Below are 25,822 nucleotides of genomic sequence, written 5' to 3'. Positions count from 1 at the left end.
TGCATGTTACATATACAATCTTTATCCCATTTTTTTTTTTTTAAACTACTTAAGGAAGAGCACATATCTGTGGAGGGACTAATTTGTTAACCTAACCCCTGAGTAGTCCTGTTTTCACTAACTAGGGAAATAGTAGTATACATATTACTAAAAATCAAATTGCCCAGATTTTCTTGAAGTATGAGTTAATATAATACCCGTAAGTACTGATGATTTGAATAGTCTTTATCTTTTGTTGTAGGCAACCCACTATCTAAATACAGAACAGCAAAGACTCAAAATGAGTTTGTTCATTTTTGATAAAAACTCATGATACAGAGATACCTTCTGTTTTATTTTGAACTGACTTGCTTAAAATCCAACAAAATATACTTGGATTATTGTTTTAAATGATGGAAAGTAGTATTAAATTAGTCTTTATTTTCTGGACATTTTCATTTATAATGATCTCACTCCCCTTTTTTTCAATGATATTTTTACTTGTACAAGTGTTTTGATTGTTGACCTGATTATTGGTGTGTGTAGTGCCAGTGAAGGCCAGAAGAGGGTGACAGCCAGAGCTGCCATGTGGGTGCTGGGAGTCGAACCTGGGTCTCTGGAAAAATAGCAAGTGCTCTCAACCCCTGTGCATCTCTCCAGCCCTCTCACTCCTTTTTGACATTCTTAAATTCTTAAGGTTTGATTTGGTCTGCCAGAGGGACACCACACTTTAATCCCATTATTCTGGAGGTAGAGGCAGGCAGATCTCTGTGAGATCAAGACCAGCCTGGTCTACATATTGAGTTTAAGGCCATCTGGGGCTATAGGTAGATCCTGTCTCAATCAATCAGTACTTATTGAAAAATCACATCTGAAGAGATCTTACATGACTATTGAATATAATCTTCCAGAGCCTACCATTTGCTCAATAATGAATTCTTTACCATTATTACTGCCCTTGAGTGTGCAATGAATTTATTCTCTACTGACCTAGTTTTCCTATCCTTCATGCCAGTTGTATGAACTAGAACTTATAGGATATGCAGTAGAGTGATGATCTTAAAAGTAAAATAAAGCTTAGATTTTTTACTTGCACCACTTCATTTAACATATTTCCATGAAATTTGCATTATTTTATTACAGATTAGATGCAATTGCTCGAGATGCCGAATTAGTTGATAAATCAGAAACAGACCTTAGACGGCTAGGAGAATTGGTGCATAATGGTTGCATTAAAGCATTAAAGGATAGTTCTTCAGGGACAGAACGAACAGGTAATATACCAACTGAGAGTGCTTTAAAATTAACTGAAAATTTCAAAACTGGCCTTAATTAGATTAGGTATTATATCTTCAGTTACTTATTTGTCAGTCCTAAGATGTTTACCAGACACAGCAGAAGTCATTCTGAGTAACGGGAAGTGCAGAAAACAGAGTTGTGATTAGAATGCAATGAATCTGTCCTTTCAGGAATTACTGTTATACTGTCAGCTAATACATAATTAGATGAAGAGAATTTACGTATGTGTGGGTGGTGTTGGTTTAAGTATGTGTGGGTGGTGTTGGTTTGGAGTATGCACACTTCATTATGTTTATTTTCAAACATGCCTGGCTGAAGAAAAAACTAGTTTAAGATTTAGTAATCAGGTACACTGAAGATATATCATAGCAGAATTCTTATTTAGATGCCAATAGTGTTAATGTACCTCATGTAATTAATAAACCAGTTGCATAAAAGACTTTGTGAATTCACATCTAATGTCATTCGTATGTATATAGTGAAATTTTTAAAAGATTTTCCATAACTAGTAGCATAATTAATAGTATTAGCATAATTAATAGCATGTGCTGTGTTATAGAAGCAATTTTTTTTATACTCTTGTTTCAAAAATTAAGGTGGTAGACTTGGAAAAGTGAAGGGGCCAACATTCCGAATATCAGGAGTACAAGTGAATGCCAAACTAGTCATCGCCCATGAAGAAGAATTGATACCTTTGCACAAATCCATTCCTTCAGATCCAGAAGAAAGAAAGCAGTGAGTTAATTACAAGATTTTTGTTAATCAGTATTTTTATTATCAGTATGTGTTAAGTTTATGGCATTGTTGACTAATTTTGAATCAAAAGTTTTAGTTAAATATTTCAAAATTTATATTTTAGACTATTGTAAACTTGAAGTAATTGCCACTTTTAATGCTAGGTACACAATCCCATGCCACACAAAGGCAGCTCATTTTGATATAGACTGGGGCAAAGAAGATGATTCCAATTTGTTAATCGGTATCTATGAGTATGGATATGGAAGCTGGGAAATGATCAAAATGGATCCTGACCTCAGTTTAACACACAAGGTACTTATTTCTTGACTCTGTTGACCATTACTATTGGATTCGATTTATTATTCTTGTTTTGAATGCTTTTAGAAATAAGCTCAATTGAGAATAAGGAAATAGAGCCTCTACTTATGTTATTTCTACTTTGGAAATTAGTTTTCATGAGACTTAACTAAATCATAGAGATTTTTATTTCTGAAATTATGGTTTTATTATTAAGGCATATTTAAGGTACATTTTTCTTCAAAATACTTCATTTAAAATGTTTTAATTAAAAGACAGAAACCTTAAAATCCTATAATGTCTTTTTAATTAATTTTGCGGCATGGTCTCACTGTGTTGGAACTCCTGATTCTCCTGTCTTGGCCTCTTGAATGCTCTGATGAGAGTTATACATCCTCATGTCCAGGAAAGTCTTATCTTTTAAGAAAATATTGATGTTACGCCTTTGCATGATTTGATTCTGTCATCCTAGCGAAAACTAGTTCTTAGCACAAAATGGAAGATTTTGGAAGCATTTTATCATATTATCTTTTATTATGCTTATGTGTATATATATGTGTCTGTGAGTGCACAGGTGCATATGTGTGGAGGTCAGAGAACAAACTTGGGTGTCATCAGGAAGGCTGTCCACCTCCTCTGAAACATAGTCTGTCACTGGCCTGAAGCTCACCAATTAGGCTGTACTGCCTGGCCAGTAAGCCCCAGGCATTCCCCAGTCTCTGGCTTTCCAGTACTCAGATTACAATTATTTACCACCAGGCTCAGCACTTTTACATGGGTTTTGGGGATCAAAATCAGGCCCCCATGATTTGAGCACAAGCACTTTTATTTACTGAGTCATCCCTCTGCCTCTATTTTTTATTTTTTTACCTCTTTGTGGACAAATGGGAAACTGTACATCCTGGTACTTTATCATCTATTACTATGAAGCAAAACCAGCAATAATAGATTTTTCACTGTAAAAATTTTTTCACAGTGATTATTTTGGGTCATCTTCTATACAGATGAGACTGTATCCTAGGATTTTTATACATTTTTACTAATAGTTAAATACAGTTTTTGAGAGGAAAGGAATCTAAGGAAATAACTGCATTTAATTGGATGTTAAGCATATTTTTTTGTGGGGAAAAGGATACATATACTTTTCTGTTTTCCTAACTTGACGGTTGTTGTTTTCTGGGCTTTTTGTTCTTTTGTTTGGTTTTTGTTGTGTTGTTTTGAGACAAGGTCTCACTTGCAGCCCAGTCTCACAGGCCTACCTGGAACTTGTGTTCTTCCTCCTGCCCCAGCATCCCAAGTGTTTCCCTCTACAACTGACAAGTATGCGAGATTCCTTTTTAGGTATATTTGTATAGAATTCGTTCTGGAGCAGAGGAGGGAAAGTGTACTGTTGCACACTAATTATTGCAACACTCAGGAGCCAGGAGCAAAAGAATTGCCACAACTTTGAGACTAGCCTTGACTCTTTACTGAGTTCCAGACCAGCCAAGGCTGAAATAGCAAGACCCTGTCTCAAAACATAAGGGAAGGAAGGATTTGTTTCCAAGGAAATTAAATTCCTGTTTATGATATGGGCATAAAGAATGCAGCTGCAAGCAGTGCTGTTACTTCCCAGGCTGCTGCCCTCTGCAGTGCAATAAGTAAACTGCTCCCCCCAAAAAGTATTTGCTTTGAGACATTTATTTCTGCAGATACTAAGAACTTTTTACTTATGAGCTATATATATATGCTGTTCCTCCCAGTACATTTTTCTTGTTATTTATTGAAGACAGCTTGAAAAATACATTGTTTTTTCAGATTCTTCCAGATGATCCCGATAAAAAACCACAAGCAAAACAGTTGCAGACGCGTGCAGACTACCTCATCAAATTACTTAGTAGAGATCTTGCAAAAAAAGAGGCTCAGAGACTTGCTGGTGCAGTAAGTTAAATGAGGATGCTTAAGAACAGTTCGCTCTTAAACTTATTGACAATGCTAGATGTTTGTAGTTAATCTAAGAATAGTATTTCTCTTTAATTTAGTAAATTTATTTGGATATGACAGTATTTTGACTTAAATTATTTCACTATACATGTTAAGAGTGGTAAGTCAATCTTTCAGAAAAGGGTCCTATTTTTTTCTAGTTGGAGCAGTATGAGAAAGTGTAAAAGGGACCGAGTGCCTTTGTAGTGTATTATTTTGAGGCATTAGAAAGTTTGACAGCATCAAAGGTCATTGTCCCCCCACCAAATTTTTTATATTATTGAGAGTTTCATACATTGAATTTTGATCATATTCCCCTTTCTCTCAACTCCTCCCAGATACCCCACCTCCCTTCATGCTCACCTCATGTCCTCCCCCACTCCCCCCAATCCAGTCCAATTTGTGTTCTTCAAATACTCTTCAGAGTGGTACCAGCCCTAGCTTGGTCGACCTTCCAGGGGTCATGGATCACACCCTTAAAGAAAATGACTCTTCCCTCTTCCAGCACCTAGCATATGCCAGTAGCTCCTTGGTTAAAGGTGGAACTTCAGGCCTGCCTCCCTTCTCCATGCTGAGAATTTGTCTGGCTTGAGCTTAAGCAGGTCTTTTGCATGCTGTCCCAGCTGCTGTGAGTTTATATGTGCCCTGCTGTTTGGAAAGCACTATTTCTTTGTAGTCATTCACTACCTCTGGCTCTTAAATTTTTCATCCCTTCTTGCACAAAGACTTGAGAGCCTTACGAGGAGGCATGTGACATAGGTAGGTGTCCCATTTAAAGCTTTCTTTATGAGATGTTCACAAAGGTAGAAAAGACACCAAAAAGTGATTTTTTTTCTTTTAATTATTTATATATTTACATCTTATGTGTGAGTAATTTACTTGCATTTAGTAACTGGCTCACAAAGACCAGAAAAGGGCATCAGATCCCCTGGAATGGGAGTTACAGACAGTTAGCCACTATATGGTTGCTGAGAACCAAACTTGGGTCCTTTGCAAGAGCAGCAAGTGCTCTTAACCTCTGAGCCATCTCCCTAGTCCTGAGAATGATTTTTTTCCCAGTCTTTCCAATTTCCAAGTCTTAAAAGTTTGGCTATAACCACAGAGTTGACAACAACCTGTGTAGCATATAAAAATACTGCTATTGCTATCTCTGGTACCACTGAACTTAGTTGTAGGTGATAACCTAAGAGAAAAACTTTATTTCTATTTCTCATGTTGAAGAAATAATTGCAATTGGTTCTTGACATTTATATATTTGAGGCATTAAGTTTAATCTCCTTTACTTACTCTAAACTTGGTACAGACTATATAGGTAGGAATATGTGTTCCAGACTAGTGTTAAATCTATGGCATTGATTAAATACAAATTACTACTTTTAGGGAGGCTCAAAAAGGAGAAAAACAAGAACTAAGAAGAATAAAGCACTGAAATCCTTAAAACTGAAAGAAGAATCAAAGAGTGACTCTTCTCCCCTGCCTTCAGAGAAATCTGATGAAGATGATGATAAAGTAAGTGGGGTTTCTTGTTTGTTTTTGTTGAGACAAGGTTTCACTCTAGCTCTGGCTGGTCTGGAATTCTGCCTCCATAAGTACTGAGATTAAAGATGTTTACCCCCATGCCTAACAAGTAAGTGCATTCTTAGAAGAGCAACCTTTTGTATGGAAAGGGAATTGGAACTTTAGAAATTGGATTTTTTTCTCTTATTTATAGGTCATAACTACCTATTCGGTAGGTACATAGGAGACACAGAGCCAGTGGTCTTTTCTTGTCAGATACTTGCCACTTATATGAGACATCTCCTTTAATTTTATTAGGAATTTGAATGAGACTCACTTTAGAGGGAGGTAAATATTGCATGTACTATTATTAAAGGAATTCTGGGTTATGTCTTTCAGAACTCAGATACATTAAAAAAACGTAGTCTTTGTCAAAATTCAGTTAGTAATATATTGACCATAAAAAAATTAAAACAAAGAAACAGTGAAGAAAAATATGAGCCAGATGTTTGAAAAAATAATTTAAAGAAAAGAGAAGGGAAAGAAAAGGAGAATAAAAGAGAAGTTAAAAGGGAAGTAAAAGAAATAGAGGACAAGAAAGATTAAAAAAAGTTAAAAAAGAACTATAAAAGAAGCTATGTTGAAAGAAGAAACAAAAGATAGGCAAATCATAATGTGAACTTAGAAAGTCAAACAGTTTTATTTACGTCTTAGGAGAAAAGTAGGTGAACCCAAACTAGTTTTAGTAGCTTGAGTTTTCCAAAAGCTTCTACAGGCATATAGTTGAGGAAGAAAATAGGTTTGAGTACTTTTTAATGAGTTCCCTGAAAGATAACATTCAAAAGAAGGTGCTTGTTTATTTTACAAAGGAACAAGGTAATTTTATTGAAAAGCCGAACAATAGTGTACAGCTTGGAAATACGCTGTCAAAAGTGGGCCTTGTGATTGAGTGTACTGAAGCACTGAGAGGGCCCTCCATGTGAAGTTGGGGAAAAAAGAAAATACATGACTAGTTAAAGAAAACAAGCATTTGTAGAAGAAAATAAAGAGTAATTGTTCTGAAAGAGCTAATCCAGTTGTCCTTACTGCTAGACTTCTGTTCTCTTTTTCCAGATGAGTGAATCGAAGTCTGAAAGTAAAGAACGGTCCAGAAAGTGTGTGGTATCAGATGCTCCGGTTCATATCACTGCAAGTGGGGAGCCAGTGCCCATAGCTGAAGAATCTGAAGAGCTGGATCAGAAGACTTTCAGTATTGTAAGCACTGGACTTTGTAATAATTGCTACAATTTTTTAAAAAATAAAGATGAAACAAAGAGGCTTAAAAAATACAGGGAACTTTTACATTTAGGACTTTAAACTTCAATTCCTATACAATATTAGAGTGATTAATATAGATTAATATATTGAGTATAGATCAGTAACATAAAAGTACAGTTACAGAGCTACTTGTGCTATTTCTGGACTGAATTTTAATCTCTCTGTGCTCACAAACTGGAGTTTCTTCTTTTACTTCTTTTTTTTCTTTTTCTTTTTTTGTGATCTAGATCTTAATCTCCTTGTCCCCTTTCTATTGATTTCTTTTAATCACTCTGTTTTAGGTGGGAGTAGAGGGGCGATGTGTTGTTTTTTGAGGTGAAAGCCTTAAATACTTGTTGAACTGCTTCCCCTATCCCATTGCTGCCCCACTGAGTAAGATTGAGCCTCTCACTTATTTTCTTTTCCCACACACCCTTTTTTGCCTTCTGGTTTTCATGTAATTGCTGAAATGGGAAGTTTCCCGCTATGCCCAAAGCATACATTTCTTTGTTATTTTGTACATCTTAGAGATAAAGAATTGAATAACTTGGCATATACACTCAAGCTAGATTTTCTGAGCTTGCACTGGGCTTCATCAGCAAGCAGTTCTGTTGACTCTACTTCACTTAGTCATAGCCATCTCTCCAGTCCCCAAACTTTTGATGTCATGTTATAAACATGTACGTATTTATTAAGGAAAAGAATTGATCTCTGCTAACCACTCCCCGTTTTCCAACATTAGAGATCTTCTTTAACACGTCACTATGTATTAGCGTTCATATAGCATGTTATATTTTTATTCATCTGTGTTGAATACTACTTAGAATGGTTCACTGTGGCATTAATAGTAACCATTTTTATAGAGGCTATATACAATTAAAAGCTTTTATTTCCACAAAAGCTGATTTCAAATGATAATGAAAAGTCATCTTTGCCTGAAGAAAAGTTAAAAAAACTACTCATATGTAAAATCTGTGAGGTGAGGTTTTAGTTACTTATTTTGAAGCCAGACAGTTATTTATTCATAAATATCTTGAATGACAGGTTTTACCTGAATTAGATTTTTAATACGTGTGTATATTCTTATCTTCAAGTGTAAAGAAAGAATGAGACCTGTCAAAGCAGCTTTGAAACAACTTGATAGGCCTGAGAAAGGCCTTTCAGAAAGAGAACAACTGGAACATACTAGACAGTGCTTAATAAAAATTGGAGACCATATCACAGAATGCCTGAAAGAATACACCAATCCTGAGCAAATTAAGCAGTGGAGAAAGTAAGTGATGTACTGTTGAGGAACTATTAAATTCCTCATTATTTATCTAACTAGCTTTCAGTCTTTTTTTCTACTTCTGAACTTAAAGTGAAAAAAATAATGCTTAAAGAAGTAAATTGTCAATATAGTGTGTATTTTTTGTGTTTTTATGAATTGTATGTGTATGGGTGTATGCACATGTGTACAGATGCCTAAGGAAGCCAAAAGAAGGGGTCAGATCCCTGAGCTGGAGTTGCAGGAGGTTGTGACCTACCCAACATGAGTGTTGGTGGTTGTTCTCTGCAAAAGCTGCAGGTACCCTTACCTGATGAGTCATCTCTCCAGTCCCTGCCCCCATCCCTTTTTGCTTTGAAAGCTTTTTATTCATGTTTCATAAGCCATGTGAAAGAAGTTTTCAACTTAATAAAGAAAAGAAAATCATATGACAAGGCTGCTAAGTTCTACAGGTGTAATGGGCTTCGTTAAAAGCCATAGTTTGTGGTAAAGGCTTTGTTAATATTGAAAGAAAGCCAGATGTAGTGCACACTAGTATTCCTAACCACTCAGAAGGCTGAGGTAGAGAAGACTGAAAGTTTGAAACCAGATTAGGTTACATTATGAGTTCAAGGCCAGCCTTAGCTATGGAGGGAGATTGTCTCAAGAAAAAAAAGAGAGGGGGGGTGGTGAGGAAGAGGGAGAGAATTCATCTTTTACTCTGCCTAACATAAATTAAATGTTATAGGTGTGTATGTATAAGAAGGTATGCTTTTTTTTTTTCTTTTAGTGGCTTATCCAGAGTTCAGTACAATCATGGTTATCAGCTATCCACGAAGGGGATAGTGAAACCTGTTTCCCACAGACTGCAATTGAAAGATAAAGCCAATTGTTATGAAAATAGTACTTTAGGATTGTCTCTCATTCCTTGTAATATAATCAAAAGTAGTCAACAGTTGAAAAACATGTAGGTGTAGGGTCTTTACAGTTTACATATAAGGGGTTTGAATAAAGAGTTTATTTTAGAGATAATAACACTGGAGCTCAGACATTGGTAACTGTATAAGGTTATAAAACCCAAAGTTAGTCAAGATGGAGACTTCTTTGGATGCCAAATCCTGTGGCTCTTCCAAACATTTTGGTATATGATTTTAAGCTATTATTATTATCCATACATGGCTTCAGTTTCTCTAAATATGACTGTTCCCTAAACTATGAGTAAGGAGCCTCGGTGTTTCTGTGGATTTCGGGCATCATTCAGTTTGCTTTCTGATTAAGTTTGCTTTCGAATTATGTTTGCAGGTAAGCATACCTACCGTATTTTTGTCATTTCATGACAACCAGCTTAACAGTTCTTTTGAGGGATATTTGAATATCAATATATACAATTTGAAACTGTACATATTTAAAGTATACAATATGATGACTTGGTGTGCATATGTATTATAAAATAACCGCTACAACCTATGACTGATGCCTGCTCTTGGATGATTTGTACTTCCAGTTGATGTTACTCTTATTACCATTGCACTACCATTAAAAAAAGAAAATTGTTGTATGTGCTAAGACAATTCTTTATAAGCTTAATCTGTTATCCACTGTTGTTTCTACTTAAAGTCCTAACAAATGGGATGCTATCTATACACATAACCTGGATCACAGAATGAATCTGAATGCTTGCTGAGTTGTTCATATATTTTTTATATATTTCAAATTAGGATCAATTAACTGCTTTTTATTAAAAAAGACATAAAGGATTTGGAAGAGAAATAAAACCATACTTGTCCTTAGAGAATTAATTACCTATACATGAAAATTTGAAAAGTAAACATGAAAATTAATTTTTTATTATTTTGGAAAAATTATTTTGCGTTTTATCTGTGTGCCCACACATATGTATGCCTGCACGTGCCTTGACACATGCATGGAGGTCAAAGAACAGCTTGTGGGAGGGAGTTGGGTGTTTTTACTGTGTGGGACCCAGAAATTGAACTCAGGTCATCAGTTTCAGCAGCAGTTCCCTAACTTACTGAGCTATCTTGTAGGTCTCTGAAAATTAGACTTTGTTCCACAGAAGGCTATGATTATGTTTAGTGTGTTACAGATGTATAAAGGATTCTATGAAAGAACTCAATATTTTCCACCAGATTAATTTGACTTTTTTCTTCTAGAAACCTGTGGATTTTTGTATCTAAGTTTACTGAGTTTGATGCTAGAAAACTGCATAAATTGTATAAGCATGCTATTAAAAAAAGACAAGAATCTCAGGTAATTAATATTTTATTCCTTAAATTATGTCATTAACATCATAATATGTTCTTTGTTATCCAATAACAAATGGAGAATTCAATTAACAAATGTAGAAGTGCCTAAAATAAGTATTATTAGAACACTACTATTGTTGCTGATAAGAACCACAGAATGAAGCTAAAATTAGTGGGCAAGAAACTAGTGGGATATTGGGGTAGTACAAAAGGTCACTTACAAAATTAATTACATGAGAAAAACAATATCCTTATCAAGGAGAAACTGGTCTAACATCATCTTAAATAATCTTAGCAAAGAAGACATCTGCTATAATAGTATACTGAAATCTGTGAAATTGACAAGAAATGTGTAACTTGAAGCTAACCATGGGAAAATTTCAGATAAACTAGATTAGAGGGATATTCAGTAAAGTAACTGCCCAGTACTTAACAGAAATGTCAAGGTTATAGACTATAAGAAAGACTGAGGACCTACCACTGCAGACAGGATAACTGTGTGAACTGTGGGCTCCAAACTGGGTCCCAGAGCAGAGGTCTTAGGGAAAATGTGGACTCTGACCAGAAGGCTTAGTTGAGATGATAGTAGTATTGGGTCAGTCAAAGTTCACTGGTTTTGCTATATCATATAGAAGATTAACATTAGAAGATGGCAATAAGCATATGGGAACATCACTTTTTTTTTTTTTCTAGCTTCTATTTTAAGTCTAAAATTACATTAAAGTCAATTTTAAAAAACATGGTAAAACTGTTTTATTTAAAAAGAACTGTAAATGTTACATAGATATTCTAGTATAGTATATGTGGATCTCATTCTATTTATTTATTTATAGACAAGGTCTTACTATGCAATTCTGGTTAGCCTAGATCTCATATGTAGATAGGCTGGCCTGGAACTCACAGTGAGTGATCACATGCCTCTGCCTCCTGAGTCCTGGGATTAAAGGCCTGTGCCACAGCACCTTAAGATTTTCTTTTTTAAGAATGCCTGCCCCATCCCCCTACATACACCTTGTTATATAAGACAATTTTAGACCACTTTAAAGCTTTTGATATATGTACATTTTATTCTAGCAAAACAATGACCAGAACAGCACCATGAATACTCATGTGATTAGAAATCCAGGTAAACCATAACTACTTAAGAATTTCTCCTCTTCCTTCTCCTCTTTCCCCTCCTTGCCTCCTCATTTAAGAATTCTTTTTTTTTTTTTTTTTAATATTTTATGTATATGTGTGTACTGCCTGCATGTAGGTAAGTGCACCCGTGTCGTGCAATGGCTGTGGAGGTCAGAAGAGGCTGTCGGATCCCCAGGGACTGGAGTTATGGACAGTTGTTAGCTGCCATGTGGGTGCTGGGATTCGAACCCAGGTCTTCTACAAGAACAACCAGTGTTCTTAACTGCTGAGCCATCTCTCCAGCTCCAAGAATTCTTTTTTCGTCTCTGTATGTTTTGGTTTTTGTTGCTTATTCGATTAGATTTATCTGTGTGTCTGTGTCTGTGAGTGTATGCATGCAGGTACACATTCCTAAATGGGTACCCAGATTCCAGAAAAGAGGGCATTGGATGTCTTTCTCTATCGTTTTCCACCTATTCGTTTTAAAACATTTTAAATAATGTTTTATCTTATTATTCCTTTCATAAAAGCTTTTAACCCAGTTTCTAGAAATTGTAAGACAAGTTTTTAAAAGAATGCTTATTTTTTATATCAGTTGGGATAGTCCATTTTATTTCTATGAGTCAGAAAAGTATAATCTGAGAAAAGTATGGGTCCCATAGTTTTCATTTGTGGTTTTTCACATTTCAGACCCAAGTGATCTTTTAAGAGTTAGTACTCTGTTTATAAACTAGTACTAACTAGTTTATAAATGCTTCTGCTACTTTGAGAGTTGATTTTGTTTTGGAGGAGTTATTGTTATTTAATTGTAAGTACTCTTACCACATTATTTAATCTGTCAGTAACCTTCTACTTCTTTGTCTGGCAGACATGGAAAGGTTAAAGGAGAACACAAATCATGACGACAGCAGCAGAGACAGCTACTCTTCTGACAGACACTTATCTCAGTACCATGATCACCATAAAGACCGCCACCAGGGAGATTCTTATAAAAAAAGTGATTCCAGGAAAAGACCCTACTCTTCATTTAGTAATGGCAAAGATCATCGTGAATGGGATCACTACAAGCAGGACAGCAGGTAAGCTTGACAGCAACTTTTGAAATTTTGCCTACACACATCCTTTCTCAAGTATATTTGCTGCATTTGGGCTGTTGACCTAATAGTTTTCATGAAAGCTGAAAAGGTCTTACTAGCTTATAAATAAGAAAAATTGATAGTGTTTTTTGTGTCAACATTTAACTGTATTTTTCTTTGAAATGGTTTTTGAACTATAAAATTGAAGTGAAATGTACAGTGTGAACAGAAAGATGATATATATGAGCTCAGTAATTGTAAGTTGTGGGATTTGTTGTAGTTGACTTTGGAGAGTATTGGCTCAAATGCAAGCTTGTGATGGGAAAATAAACACTGTGGAGAGAATTCTGCATTGTATATTAAAAATCTCACGAGGGGAAAAATAGGAACATAAAATTTACTGGTAAAAATACATTTATGATCATTGCTAAAAGTAAACTGAGAAAACTGAGCATAAAAGATCAGAAAGAACTGAGAAGGCTGAAGGTAGAGCTCTGTGGTAGAGTGCTTGCCCAGCATGTGTGCGACTCTTGCTTCACATACCAGTGTTCAAAAAGAAAAGGGAAAAGAAACAGCAACCAGAAGGCAGTCTTTGTATTTTAGTTGTGCTCGCAGCAGCAATTCTTTGAGAATCTTTGCCACACCCTAAGCACATTATGTGTGGAATGATTTACTATTAGGAAAGGAGAAAGCCATATTTGTACTAGCATATGCTTATAATTTCACATACTTGTAGAGGATACAGTAATAAGAATCTATAGCCAAAAAGAGAGACCAACCTCATTATTTTCAGCACGTTTTATTTGGGAAGGCAAAATATTTTAGAAATTTCTTCTCATTCAGCTGCCTCATTTTTTAGTAAATTACCATATTTATATGTGGAGTAAATTTCTTGATTTTTGTGTTGGCTTATTATATAACTAATCAAATGAAGGCCTGTTTTATTAGGCATCATCAACTAATGAAATTTTTTTTTCACAGACTACATTCTAGCATTTTATTTTTTCTTCCTAGAGGTTTGGAAGGTACTTTGGTTTCAGGAAATTCTGGATATCTGTAGTTCTTTCAGTTCCAACTTCTAGACTACTGAGGTGTATTGATAATTCATAAAGTAAAAAGTTGCAGGCTCTAAGATGAGCATGTGAAGTTAAATGTTATTAGAGGTGCTCTGTATACCGCTTAAATTTTTAGAGCTATTTCTGGTGATTTAAGTACTTTATGAGGTGGCTCTGTGGTACAGTGGATAGCCCATTGGAAGAAAAAGCAATTCTAAGCTATTTTCTGAAGCTTAATAAGATACTGAGCTTATTTTTATGGGTTTTTGTGCAATTTTATTTGGAAATATTTTAGCTTGTATTAATTAGACTAAAAGGTTACATTTCTCTTTTATTAGATACTACAGTGACAGAGAGAAACACAGAAAACTAGATGATCACAGGAGTAGAGATCACAGGTCAAGTTTGGAAGGAAGTTTAAAGGATAGATGCCATTCTGATCATCGATCTCATTCAGACCATCGATTGCATCCAGACCATCGGACAAGTTCTGAATATACACACCATAAATCTTCCAGGGATTATAGGTATCACTCAGATTGGCAAATGGACCACCGAGCTGCCAGCAGTGGCCCAAGGTCACCTTTAGATCAGAGGTCTCCTTATGGCTCTAGGTCTCCATTTGAACATTCGGCTGAACATAGAAGTACACCTGAGCACACCTGGAGTAGTCGGAAAACATAACAGAAACTGATGCTCTGTCTTTCTGGACTTTATTTAGCCATAGATCATAAACCAACACAGTAATTGCCTTACATGACTTGAAAGATATAAACAGATCTTTTATCAGTAGCAGTATTGTTACTTCTCTCCAGGATGCAAGGTCTATTATCCCAACAGAAGAGAATATTTTTATATTTAAGGATTATGCTGCACTGTACTACAATTATTGTAGTACTTTTTTTTTTCTTTTTTAAAGAAATGGAAAATGTTTACTATAACAGGGACCTCAACACTGCCCTCCCATGTAGGCTGAATAAAACTGTTTTTACGTCAGTGATTTTTAGACTGACCTCCATTTAAATTATGTTTGTATATGAACTTTACTCTGACCTGTGATCATGTTTCAGGAAGGAATGAAAGAGAGTTCTTTTCTTAATAAGAAAAAACACTCAAGGACTTTGTTCACTTTCCAAAGCTGCTTGTTTACATTGTACACTGCGACCACCTTGCCGCTTTCATCACAAGCTTGAATATTTAAATTCTGTACTTATCTGTAATATAGCCGGGAAGTTCCTGTTTGTGATCTAGTATTATGCCTTTTTACAAAAGAAAAGATGGCTGTAAATTATTGTAAATGTATTAAATGAGCTTTTCTTACTTCCTTTCCTTTCTCAGGCTTTTTTTGACTGTTCCTTTCCCTACCAACTCAGGCCTTCTTATTAAAAATCAGTGTAATAACACTTTTTAATGATTTGTCTTGATGGAATCATTGTTTAGAATGTAAAAATGGGGAAAGGGGCCACTTATTTCCTTTAGTCCTCTTTTTATATCGAATATTTTTATTAGATACATGTTATACCGCTCCTTTTTTAAATCAATGTTGTGTTTGTAGTAAAAAACAGAAAAAGAAAAAAAAAAAAACTGGTGAGATACTATGTAAACTCTAAACTGCATGCTCTGGAAACTTTTCAGATGCATCTGGTTTAAAAGGGTAGGTGTATGAACACTCTCAGAATCCAAAATGGCCAAAAGTTATTGTAAATCCATTTGTTTTCCCTTTTTATGTGGGCAATAATGTCAAATGTGCTATGCAGCCAGGTTAGCAATTTAGATGAACTTGATTGACTTTTAATATAAACTGTTACAATGCACACTGATTGTATATAAAAACCTTATATATGACAAATTAAATTAAGAAAAAGGATATGTGGGCTCCTGTAGTTTTCTGCTGCTGCATTCTTATTCCCTCAAGCACTTAATCTTTTTTAAAAGCAACATTTAGCTGCCAGAAGAAAGATAAACAGCTGAAAATTGGTGATGTGCAGCTCTTCTGCTGCCTCACCTTGACAACTTGACTCTTCCTATGAAGTGAAACAGGTCATAGGGATCTTTGCTCCTTGCAGATACAATTTCTGGATGCCTTATTTATTCATAGATTTTTGTTATGTTCAGTAGAAAATTTTGAATTAAATGGCTTACATTTTGGATATATGCAAATTTGAATCTTCGCAATGTAAATACGTGCGTATGTTCCCATACTACTCCTGGACACGTTCCCATGGATTAACTGTGGGAACAATCTAAAGTTGGTCTGTGAATTTGTTTTTTAATATCTTCCTTTTATAGAGTTAACTCTAAAATTTATTCTGTATTTACAAAACAGACTTTTTTTTTTTTTTAAAGCAGTGATTGTTTGACATATAGTTACCCAGAAGAAAATGATGTTTATCTTTGATATATGAGATATGTATGTGGGAACAGCCCAGTTTTTAAGCATCTAGTTATAAATTAATTAAAAATGATGAAGGAATTCAGTGCTGGCACAATTTTTTAAACTTCCATTTTCTCCATGTCTTATGTAAATGATCATTTTATTCAAGAAGACTAACATGATGAGTAAAGTCATGATAAGAATACATAAAATGGACCAAAGTTGGCACTGCACCACTTCGCAGCTAGGTTTGCATTAGCCTGTTGTACACATTTTATACAATACTGCATTTTTGGAGAATGGGCTCTTAAGTTTTTAACAGTTTGACATTTAATTGACTATTTCAGTTAACTAGCAGAGTTGAATGAAACATCTAAAATTGTGTGTAACATTTATTGACAAAATATGTTAATTATTTGTAAAAAGTCAGCAATTTATGTAGTAAAGGAGCAAGCCATAAAGACACAATGGAGAACCCAACCATAGCTCTAGCAGGGAACATTATATAGTCTGCTTATTTTTGTCTTTTACATGCTCATTCTGCTCTTTTTATCCATTTGTTCAGTTTTTAAGGATGAGAGATGATGCATAGCATTGTACCATTTAACCTTCCGTTTTAATAATAAATAAAAGATTCTTACGAAAAGCAATGGCTTGTCTGCTTATAAAGAAAATACTCTGATTAGCGCATGTTAAGAATTAGTCTTCAGACTGGAAACCAATGACAGACTGGAGTTTGAAAAAGGTTCAGTAATTTCAGAGTGACTTAAAAGGAGAACCATTGCAATTTGGTATAATGTGGCCTATTTAGCATGTGAGCATTTCTGTCTTTAATCTGTTTTTGCAGTTTATAATGAAAGGGTTATAATGAAAGTAGATATTCTGGTCACTAGTTTACACAGTTTATCTTCAATTTTCATAAGACTTGTCAAGAATTTTCATAAGGCTTTTGCTTTTGTTTTGAGACATTGTCTTACTATGTAGCTCTGGTTGTCCTGGAACTCACTGTATGTAACACAGGTTGGTCTTGAAAAAAATCATCCTCCTGAAATTTTTTTTTTTCATCTGCCATTTAATTTAGTCAGAAAATTATCTTTGGATCATAAGTGACTGTCATTGTTAAATATTAGCTTTAAAAAGAGGATTGTGATTTTGAAACACAACTCATCTTTGTCAGTTTTTTTAAGGCTTTCCTAGCTTCTGAATATGAAGATACCTTGGTAAATGCAGGTTAATTGTTACAAAAAAAAAACCCAACCACACACAACTTTGACTCATTGCTGCAGTACTGTGTGTAAGGTTTATAGAGGTGAAGGATATTAAATGGGAGGGATAGTCAAATCTTTTGTTAAAATTTCTAGACTGTTCAATTAAGAGGTGTTAGGAAGAAAGCAAACATTTCCACTGAAATTATATTTTTCTCTTGTAAATGACAAGTGAATGATTTTGTAAAAGGACTTGTGCTTCTTTTTAGATAAGGTTAACCAAAGTACAGGCATAGATTCTCTAGGGGCACCTCTTATCCTGGATCATTTACCCCAAACACTGCTACCCATCTTGGTCTATGACAAGAGAGAAACTACCAAATGAAAGAGATAACTTTAAATTCTGGGTTCCATTTTAGTTGAAGCTTTTTTCAATATTAAGAATTTTATTTTATTCTGACATTTTTATTTTATTCTGATATACAAAATAACCATTGTGCACCTCATTTTATCAGATTTACAGCATTCTGAGTAAGGAACTGTGTAAGGAGGTGAAAACCACTATGCCAAACTTAGTTTTTATACATATAATAAGAAACAAAACTTAGTTTACCATAAGTTTATTGCAAGATTAGTACAAACTGTACACCTGGTAAACTGTGAAAACCAACTTGACCTAGCTATGCTTGAACACAAGAGATGCCCAGTGTCAGCCTTTTTTCGCCAGCTGTCTTGTCCAAGCAGACCACCCCACCCAGTCAATATGTGTGAGTGCTGAGAAAGACACGAAGGCAACAGCTTCAAGAGATCAAGGCCAGTCTGGTAGTGAACTCCAGGCCAGTTGGGGCTACAGGGAGACAATGTCTTTCTAAAAATTTTATTTATATGGTATCTTGTGATGCTTTCACATGTATAAATTGTGTAATGTTTAAATGATAAACATATCTACCAAAAAACTTATTTTTTATGGTAGCAAGACTCAAAATCTCTTTTTGTACCTTTTTCAAATATGCAGCACATCATTTGCCATAGTCACCCTACTGTGTAAAAGCACACCAGATCTTCCTATTCCCACCTACACATAACTTAGTTCCCACTGATCTTCTGTTCATCATTTCTCCCTCCTACTCTTTCCAGCTGGCCACCACCACTCTAGTATATCAACTTTCTAAATTCCACATACAAGTGCAATGTAATACTTGTTTCTCTGTCTTAACTCAGTATGTTCATCAATCCCACTAATTTCATGAATGACAGTATTCCACTATTTAATGAGTGAACAGTGTTCCATCATTTGAATGTACCAACTCTCCCTGACCCTGCCTTCTCCCCTGTCAGCTGTCCCACATTTCTATATTCTTGTTTTTGGTTATTGTGGATAGTGCTAGTGAATATAGGTGTGCAGATGTCTCAGACATCTGTTTTCATTCCTTTGGATTTGTACCCACTGGTGGAATCACTGAGTCATCTGATCCATTAAAAATATCTACTCTGAGAATTTTTTTTCTTATTTTAAAATACTTATTTTTTATTTTATGTGTATGAGTGTATTGCCTGCATGTATGTGAGTGCACTTGTGTCGTGCAATGCCCTCAGAAGAGGGCTTTAGATTCCCCTGGAGTTAAGGACAGTTCATAGCTGCCATGTGGGTGCTGGGAATCGAACCTGGGTCATCTGCAAGAGCAGTCAGTGCTCTTAACCACTGAGCCATCTCACCAGCCCCCTACTCTGAGATTTTCATATGGAGTATTTTGATCAGACACCCCTCTCCCGTCTCTACCACTATCTTACCCCTCTGCTCTATTAGTTTCGTTTATTTAAAGACCTACCCAGTTTAATTTGTGCTCCCAAATGATCTTGGATGTGGGCCCATCCCTTGGCATCTGGATAGTCTAGCAAGTATCACACCCTTAAATAAAACTGATTTTCCTTTTCTCAGCAGCTATCAGTTGCTAATAGATCCTAGGGTTGGAGCTTCTTCCTGCCTCCCTCATCCATGTTAGGGTTTTGTCTGACTTGTGCTTGCACAGGCCTTGTACATGCTGTCACAAACATTGTGGGTTCATATGTGCAACTGCCCTGTAGTGTCCAGACAACGTGGTTTCCTTGTATTCATCTACCACCTCTGACTCTTAAGAGTTGTTCTGCCCCCTCTTCCATAATGTCTGGAGAGAAAAGTGTGATACAGGTGTCCTATTTAGGGGTGAGCACTCCATAGCCTCTTACTCTCTGCATGTTGACCAGGTGTGGGTCTCTGTGTTATTCACAATCTGCTGCAAGAAGCTTCTCTGGTGAGAGATGAAAGATATATTAATCCATGGGTATAACAATAAGTCATTAGGAATCAGCTTAATATTATGCCTATTTAGCAGAATAATAGCAGTACATTCTCCCCTATGTCATATGACCTGACTCACCACAGGTTCTTGGCCCTGGTAACAGTGTTAGGTATGGGTTCATCTTGTGAAGTGGACCTTAAATTTAATAAGGTGATTGGTCCCATAATGTTTGTGCCCCTGTTGCACCAGTGGACATATCTTGCCATACCAGTTGTTATTGTAGTTTGCAGTGTTCATAGCTGGGTAAGTTTACCCAGCTGATTGCCTTTTCCCTTCCAGGAGCATTCAGCACCTTCTAGTATGCTGAAACTAACCAGGATAGATGAAGCTTTGAAGTCAGTATAGGCTTGATTTCTCTGTGTGTGTTCTACAACTCACATAAGTATTATCTTTAGCAATAGAGTTATACTGTCAAGGTCTGGCAGGTAATGAAGAGTAACAGTACTGTTTGAGGGTCTATGACACCTGCCTCCCCCCCCCATCAACTCTAAAAGAGGTCCATTCCTGGCACTGGGCTTTTTATTTGCTAGTCTGTGGTATCAAACCCCCGCTGGAAGTGTGTGGGAGACCGGCTTGAGCCTAGGGTGATGTTGCAACTGTCAGGGTCACGTGGTTTCCAGGAATCCAGGTTCTGTAATCTGAAACCCAGTATGCTAATGAGGCATCCTACCCTCTATTCTGTGATAGGACGTTAAGTCTGTTATGCTAATAGGACGCTAAACCTGTATGTTAATAAGGTATGTTACTTGCTGTACTGTGATAGGATGCTAAACCTGTTATGCTAATAAGGTATCCTACTTGCTGTGCTGTGATTGGACCACTACCCCTATATAAGCTTGTGCCTTCCTGCAATAAAGCAGACCTGTGTCACTGAACCTGGTCTCCTGTGTCTGAATGTGGCTCCGTTGACACAGTCTCCTCACCAGCCCTGGGGTCCAGGACCGGGCAGAAGCAGTGACAGGTGGCACCAGGTGAGCAGAAGAGCAGCCTCAACCCAGGGCAGGCAGAAGAGCAGCATCAGCCCTGGGCAAGCAGAGGAGCAGCCTCGACACACATGAAAACGAAGGAGCGGCACCCACGAGAACAGAGGAGCGGCCACCGCTGGCGGTGACTGCAGCTGGCACCCAACATGGGCACGAAGACTCCTGCCCCATGGAGCTGTAACACTCAGGGCTCCAGATGCCCTCTTTGCCAGTGATTCTTCCGTGGGTGCTCGCCGCTTTCGTTCTGTGCTTCTTCCGGCTTGCTGTCTTTGGTTTGGCGTGTCGTTCCTTTCTCCACCAATCGTCTTCCTGAACAGCTCCTGAGTCTTTCTGGGTACATCTTGCAGGGTGAGTGACCTCCAGTATGGGGAATAGTTATCCAGCTGCTGCCGGCCCCCATGCTGCTGCACTGGTTTCTCTCCTCAGGAGAAGGCAAATTAGGGTAATAGAGAAGGAAGTAACTAAGGTATTAGATGAAGTGCTAGCTCTTGTTCCTTGGTTTACAGAATCCTGCTGTTGGGATCCAGAGCAATGGGCTTGTGTCAGGGAGGGGCATCCATTATCTGGGCCATTCTACCCCATTGTAACTGCCAATCTGGCCTTGCTTCAGGGAGTTCCTCCCAATGCCCCTGAGTAGAATAATCTCATACTAAAAAACATAAACAAATAAAGCAAAAGGATCGTGGGGACAGCCTGTCCCAGGCATTTCTAGTCAAAACTAAACTAACTGATTTCTCTTCTGATGGCAGAAACGATGACTGCTGATAATGAGGTAAAAAACGAGGAATTAGGGTCCAAGGGTCCCCTTGATGAAAAACAGGAAGTCAAGATCACCCCGCCCCACCATTACGGGGTGGTGGCTACCCTCCGCCATCTTGTATTGGCTTTGATGTAAAATGGGAAGTTTAGGCAGCCTCTGCTCTGCCATCTTGCACTAGCTCTAAGGAGGTTTCCCCCCAGTCCATCTACCTCTCCTTTCCAGAGGAGGACTGGAAGCCCCTCCCACCTAGGCCCCTCTCCTATGATACAATGGGTGATTTTCCACAGTTTTTCCCAGTTACCGTCAGTCAGGGACTATGGAACCCTAATGCCTGGAATCCTTATTCTCATGATACTTTACAAAAGCTGATAAGGCAGCCATTGAGGATGGCATTCATTACCCTTGGTTTGGTCAGCTATTAGATACAATCAGCCATGTAGCCAACACACCCTATGACTGGCAGAATATTGCCCATGCCTGTCTACAGGGAGGTGATTTTCTCTTATGGAATGCTGCTTATCAGGACGAATATGAACAACAGGCAGAGTGCAATAGAAATGCCAATGTCCAAAACATTGAGTTTGACACCTTGGTAGGGCATGGCACTTTTGAAACCCACAAGCCCAGGCACAGGGACCTCCTTGCTACTTTGAACAAGTGTGGCTTTGCACACTCCGTGCTTTCCGAAGTATGCTGACTCGTGAGGATACCAAATTGACCAGACTGATACAAAAACAAGGTGAACCTTTCTCTGACTTCATTGAAAGGTGCCAACAAAGTGTTAATAGGAAAATCAGCCATCGGGGGGCCGCAGATGCTTTGCTCAAGAATCTTGTATATGAAGGCTGCTCTACCAAGTGTTGCCTTGCCATAGGATCCTTTAGACACAAGGATGTCTCTGAATGGATTCTAGCCTTTCAGGATGTGGGGACCACTCAAGCTCATGCCACAGCTCTCGCTGAGGCACTGGTTGCTCACCAGCCACAGGCTGAGATGGACAAAGGCAAATGTTGGGCCTGTGGAGGACAGGGTCATTGGTCTTGCACCTGCCCTAACAAGATCTGGCAGATGGACGTTACTCCCCTTCCTTTGGCAAGCTCAAATATGTCCATCATATTATTGACACCTGTTGTTAATGCAAAGGCAAGGCTATGCTTGTGTCTTTCCAGATAATGATCTAGCCCCCATTTAGATCCCAGTTCAAAACATCAGAATTGCCTGTGACAAAAACCCTCCTTCCACAACCACCAACCCCAGAGATGGCAGCCCTGACCCTGGAGGAAGTGAAGCACCTCTCAACCACCGAGAGACCGACCCGGCATCACAGACCATGAAAGTGACCGGCTTCAATGGCATAACCAATAACCTGGGATGACCTTGAGTATCTCACGTCACAAGCAGAGACTATAGCAAATCAAAATCCTCAAACCAGAGGGAACCCCTTGTCTATGTTCCTTATAATGTGTGCCATCATTACTGCTAACTCCCAAACGTCAGCAGCTCCCCTTAACCCCCACTAACCCATCAACATTACTTGATGGATTATTAAAGTAGCCAATGTAAAGGAGGTAAATTCCACATCAAAATCTACACTCCCTGGCCAATGGTTCTCTGAACTACAGATGTACCACACTTCTGTCTGCCTTTATTGGTCCCCTTTGTTAACCCTTCTCCTGATTTTTGGACCCTGCATTGTTAATTTTGTTAAGGCTAGTTCAGCTAGCTGTTGCCCCGCCTCCAGATCTTGCCAGGCATGTCTCTGCAAACAAGGACCCACAGTTCCTTGCCCTTACCAACCTATAATTGGCCTCTGATGGGTTTCAACAAATTCTTGACCCCTGAGGAGGCCTTTAAACAAGCCAATACTGGGTGTACTGCCTCTCCCTCTGCCAAACCACACAAAGGGACCCACCCTTCCAGGGCTGGTAGTCAATGACGGGTAAGATCCCAACAGACGGGACAACCTAAGACAGGCACAGTCCATTATGCTGGATGACCCTTGAGGTGGGACAACAATGCCAAAGCAAAGAATCTCGACTCCCACTGGTTGGCATGGAGTTGGTACCACCTGCTCTTAAGAAAGCTCGCCATCTTGAGGGAGGGAGCTCTTGATACAATGACTCCCTGAGCCATTGTACTTTTCCTTGATGTATTTGGACTGATATCAATATGCTATATACTTCATCTTTAAAAATAAAAAAAGGGGGAGATGTGGGAGATAGGCTTGAGCCCAGGGTGATATTGCAACTGTCAGGGTCACGTGGTTTCCAGGAATCCAGGCTCTGTAATCTGAAACCCAGTATGCTAATGAGGCATCCTACCCTCTATTCTGTGATAGGACGTTAAGTCTGTTATGCTAATAGGATGATGCTAATAAGGTATCCTACTTGCTGTACTGTGATAGGATGCTAAACCTGTTATGCTAATAAGGTATCCTACTTACTGTGCTATGATTGGACCACTACCCCTATATAAGCTTGTGCCTTCCTGCAATAAAGCAGACCTGTGTCACTGAACCCGGTCTCCTGTGTCTGAATGCGGCTCCGCTGACACAGTCTCCTCACCAGCCCTGGGGTCCAGGACTGGGCAGAAGCAGTGACAGGTGGCACTGGGCGAGCAGAAGAGCAGCCTCAGCCAAGGGCAGGTGGAAGAGTGGCGTCAGCCCTGGGCAAGCAGAGGAGCAGCCTCAATGCCCATGAGAACGAAGGAGCGGCACCCACGAGAACAGAGGAGTGGCTGCTGCTGGTGGTGACCAGCAGTGTTCCTTTCTTTTCTATTTTACAAAATAATTCAAGTAGTAATAGAAATTATTAGCTCTTCTTTGAAGGTCTGGTAGAATCCACCTGGTCCTGTGATCTTTTAGTTGGGAGATTTTTTTTTTTAATTACTGCTTCTATTTTATTGGCTATTATGGATCTTTTTATATTATTTATTAGTTTAATTTTGCTAGGCTGTATATATCCAGAATACACAAAGTATTCAAAAAGCAAAGAAACAAGAAAAGACCCAATAAAAAGATGGACTAAGGACCTGAGAGAGAGTTCTTAAATGAAGAAATAAAAATGGCTAGGAAACACTTTAAAAAGTGCTTGATATCCTTAGAAATTAGAGAAATGCAGATAAAAACCACGTTAAGATGGCATCTTACCCCAGACTGCTGAGATCAAGAGAACAAAAGACACATAATGCTAGCTAAGATGTGGAGAAAGGGGAACACTCATTCACTGCTGGTGTGAATCAAACTCATGCAACCACTATGGAAAGTAGTGTGAAGAACTCTTAAAAAACTAAAAATGAATCTACCATATGATCTGGTTATACTACTCCTTTGCATATGCCTGAAAGACTCGTCCTACTGTAGCGATACCTGTATATCCATGTTTGTTGCTGTTCTTTTCACAATAGCTAAGAGATGGAAAGATTTCCCTTAACTGATGAATGGATAATGAAAATGTGGTACTCAGCAGTAAGGAAAGATGAAATTATAAAATCTACAGGTAAATGGATGGAGCTAGAAACTGTTATTCTAAGATCCAGAAAAGCAAATGACATATGTTTCCATCATTTGTGGATCTTAGCATCAATTCCTTATATGTGAATATGTATCCTGATGTAACTGTAGGAGTCAGGAAAATGGAAAGGAAGTCTGGAGATAAAGGGAAAGAAAGAGCCTGAGCAAGGTGGATAGTAAGAAACAGATGTTACCAAGGGGCAAATGGGGAAAATGGTCTTACTCAACTGGGAAGGGAGGAGGGAAGTACATACAAGGAGCCATGGGAGTAAAAGAGAAAGGAACTCAAGAGAGAGAGAATATAATAGGAGACAGGTATTATCAACTGGAAAATGGGGGCACTTAAACTGAGGAGGGAAGCTTCTGCCCAAGGTTGAGAGATGCACTGATCTATGGGACTCAACATAAATATTTAGAAGGAAATTTGACAATATGTCCATTTGTTAAAGCAACAGTAATTTATGTTTCTCTTTTTAAAAGATTTTATTTTATTTTTACTTTTTCTTCAGTGTTAAGTTTGTCTACATGCTCTTTTCAGGTCAGACATTTGATCAACATCATTATAAAAAAGATTTTTTAAAAAATCTCCTCTGCTCTTGGGGTAAGTCGATAGCACAGCTCTCCGCGCCGGGACTCCCTAAGCCACATTCACCCTTCCATCCCCCCCGCCTCGCCGTTCTATACTCCTAGTTTGAGCCCTGCGCCATTCCTAGTCTTGGGGCCACAGACACCTGGGGAACCAATACTGCTTCCTGATCCTTCTCACCCAGAGCAACTCAGTCCCTTTCTTGGGCTCCAGGAGCACCGCTTCTGGTCCTGGCC

General features: G+C 37.9%; 1 protein-coding gene and 1 non-coding gene across 3 annotated transcripts in view; one reads left to right on the top strand and one right to left on the bottom strand.

Moving 5' to 3' along the window:
- Chd1 (chromodomain helicase DNA binding protein 1) overlaps positions 1-18,874 on the top strand; it is an 88,875-nt gene extending 70,001 nt beyond the window's left edge. Inside the window, exons 25-35 of one of the 2 annotated variants that reach the window (XM_008834594.2) lie at positions 1,123-1,253; positions 1,875-2,013; positions 2,178-2,328; positions 4,111-4,233; positions 5,656-5,784; positions 6,886-7,026; positions 8,163-8,341; positions 10,486-10,582; positions 11,653-11,704; positions 12,566-12,776; positions 14,167-18,874. In XM_008834594.2, the coding sequence (XP_008832816.1) occupies positions 1,123-1,253; positions 1,875-2,013; positions 2,178-2,328; positions 4,111-4,233; positions 5,656-5,784; positions 6,886-7,026; positions 8,163-8,341; positions 10,486-10,582; positions 11,653-11,704; positions 12,566-12,776; positions 14,167-14,512 (1,699 nt within the window). In that variant the 3' untranslated portion in view covers positions 14,513-18,874. The remainder of the gene's footprint in view (positions 1-1,122; positions 1,254-1,874; positions 2,014-2,177; positions 2,329-4,110; positions 4,234-5,655; positions 5,785-6,885; positions 7,027-8,162; positions 8,342-10,485; positions 10,583-11,652; positions 11,705-12,565; positions 12,777-14,166) is intronic. The other variant, XM_029564259.1, reaches the window with a different exon arrangement.
- A 6,627-nt stretch (positions 18,875-25,501) lies between these two features.
- On the bottom strand, positions 25,502-25,566 carry LOC115070640. The gene has a single exon (XR_003849781.1). It is a non-coding gene; the product is annotated as a small nucleolar RNA SNORD78 (small nucleolar RNA).
- Positions 25,567-25,822: the final 256 nt, after the last annotated feature.

The sequence above is a fragment of the Nannospalax galili genome, unplaced genomic scaffold, assembly GCF_000622305.1.
Source record: "Nannospalax galili isolate Female #2095 unplaced genomic scaffold, S.galili_v1.0 scaffold16, whole genome shotgun sequence".
Classification (NCBI taxonomy): domain Eukaryota; kingdom Metazoa; phylum Chordata; class Mammalia; order Rodentia; family Spalacidae; genus Nannospalax; species Nannospalax galili.
The sequence above is the reverse complement of the archived record's forward strand: the minus strand, read 5'-3'. Positions and strand labels throughout refer to the sequence as shown.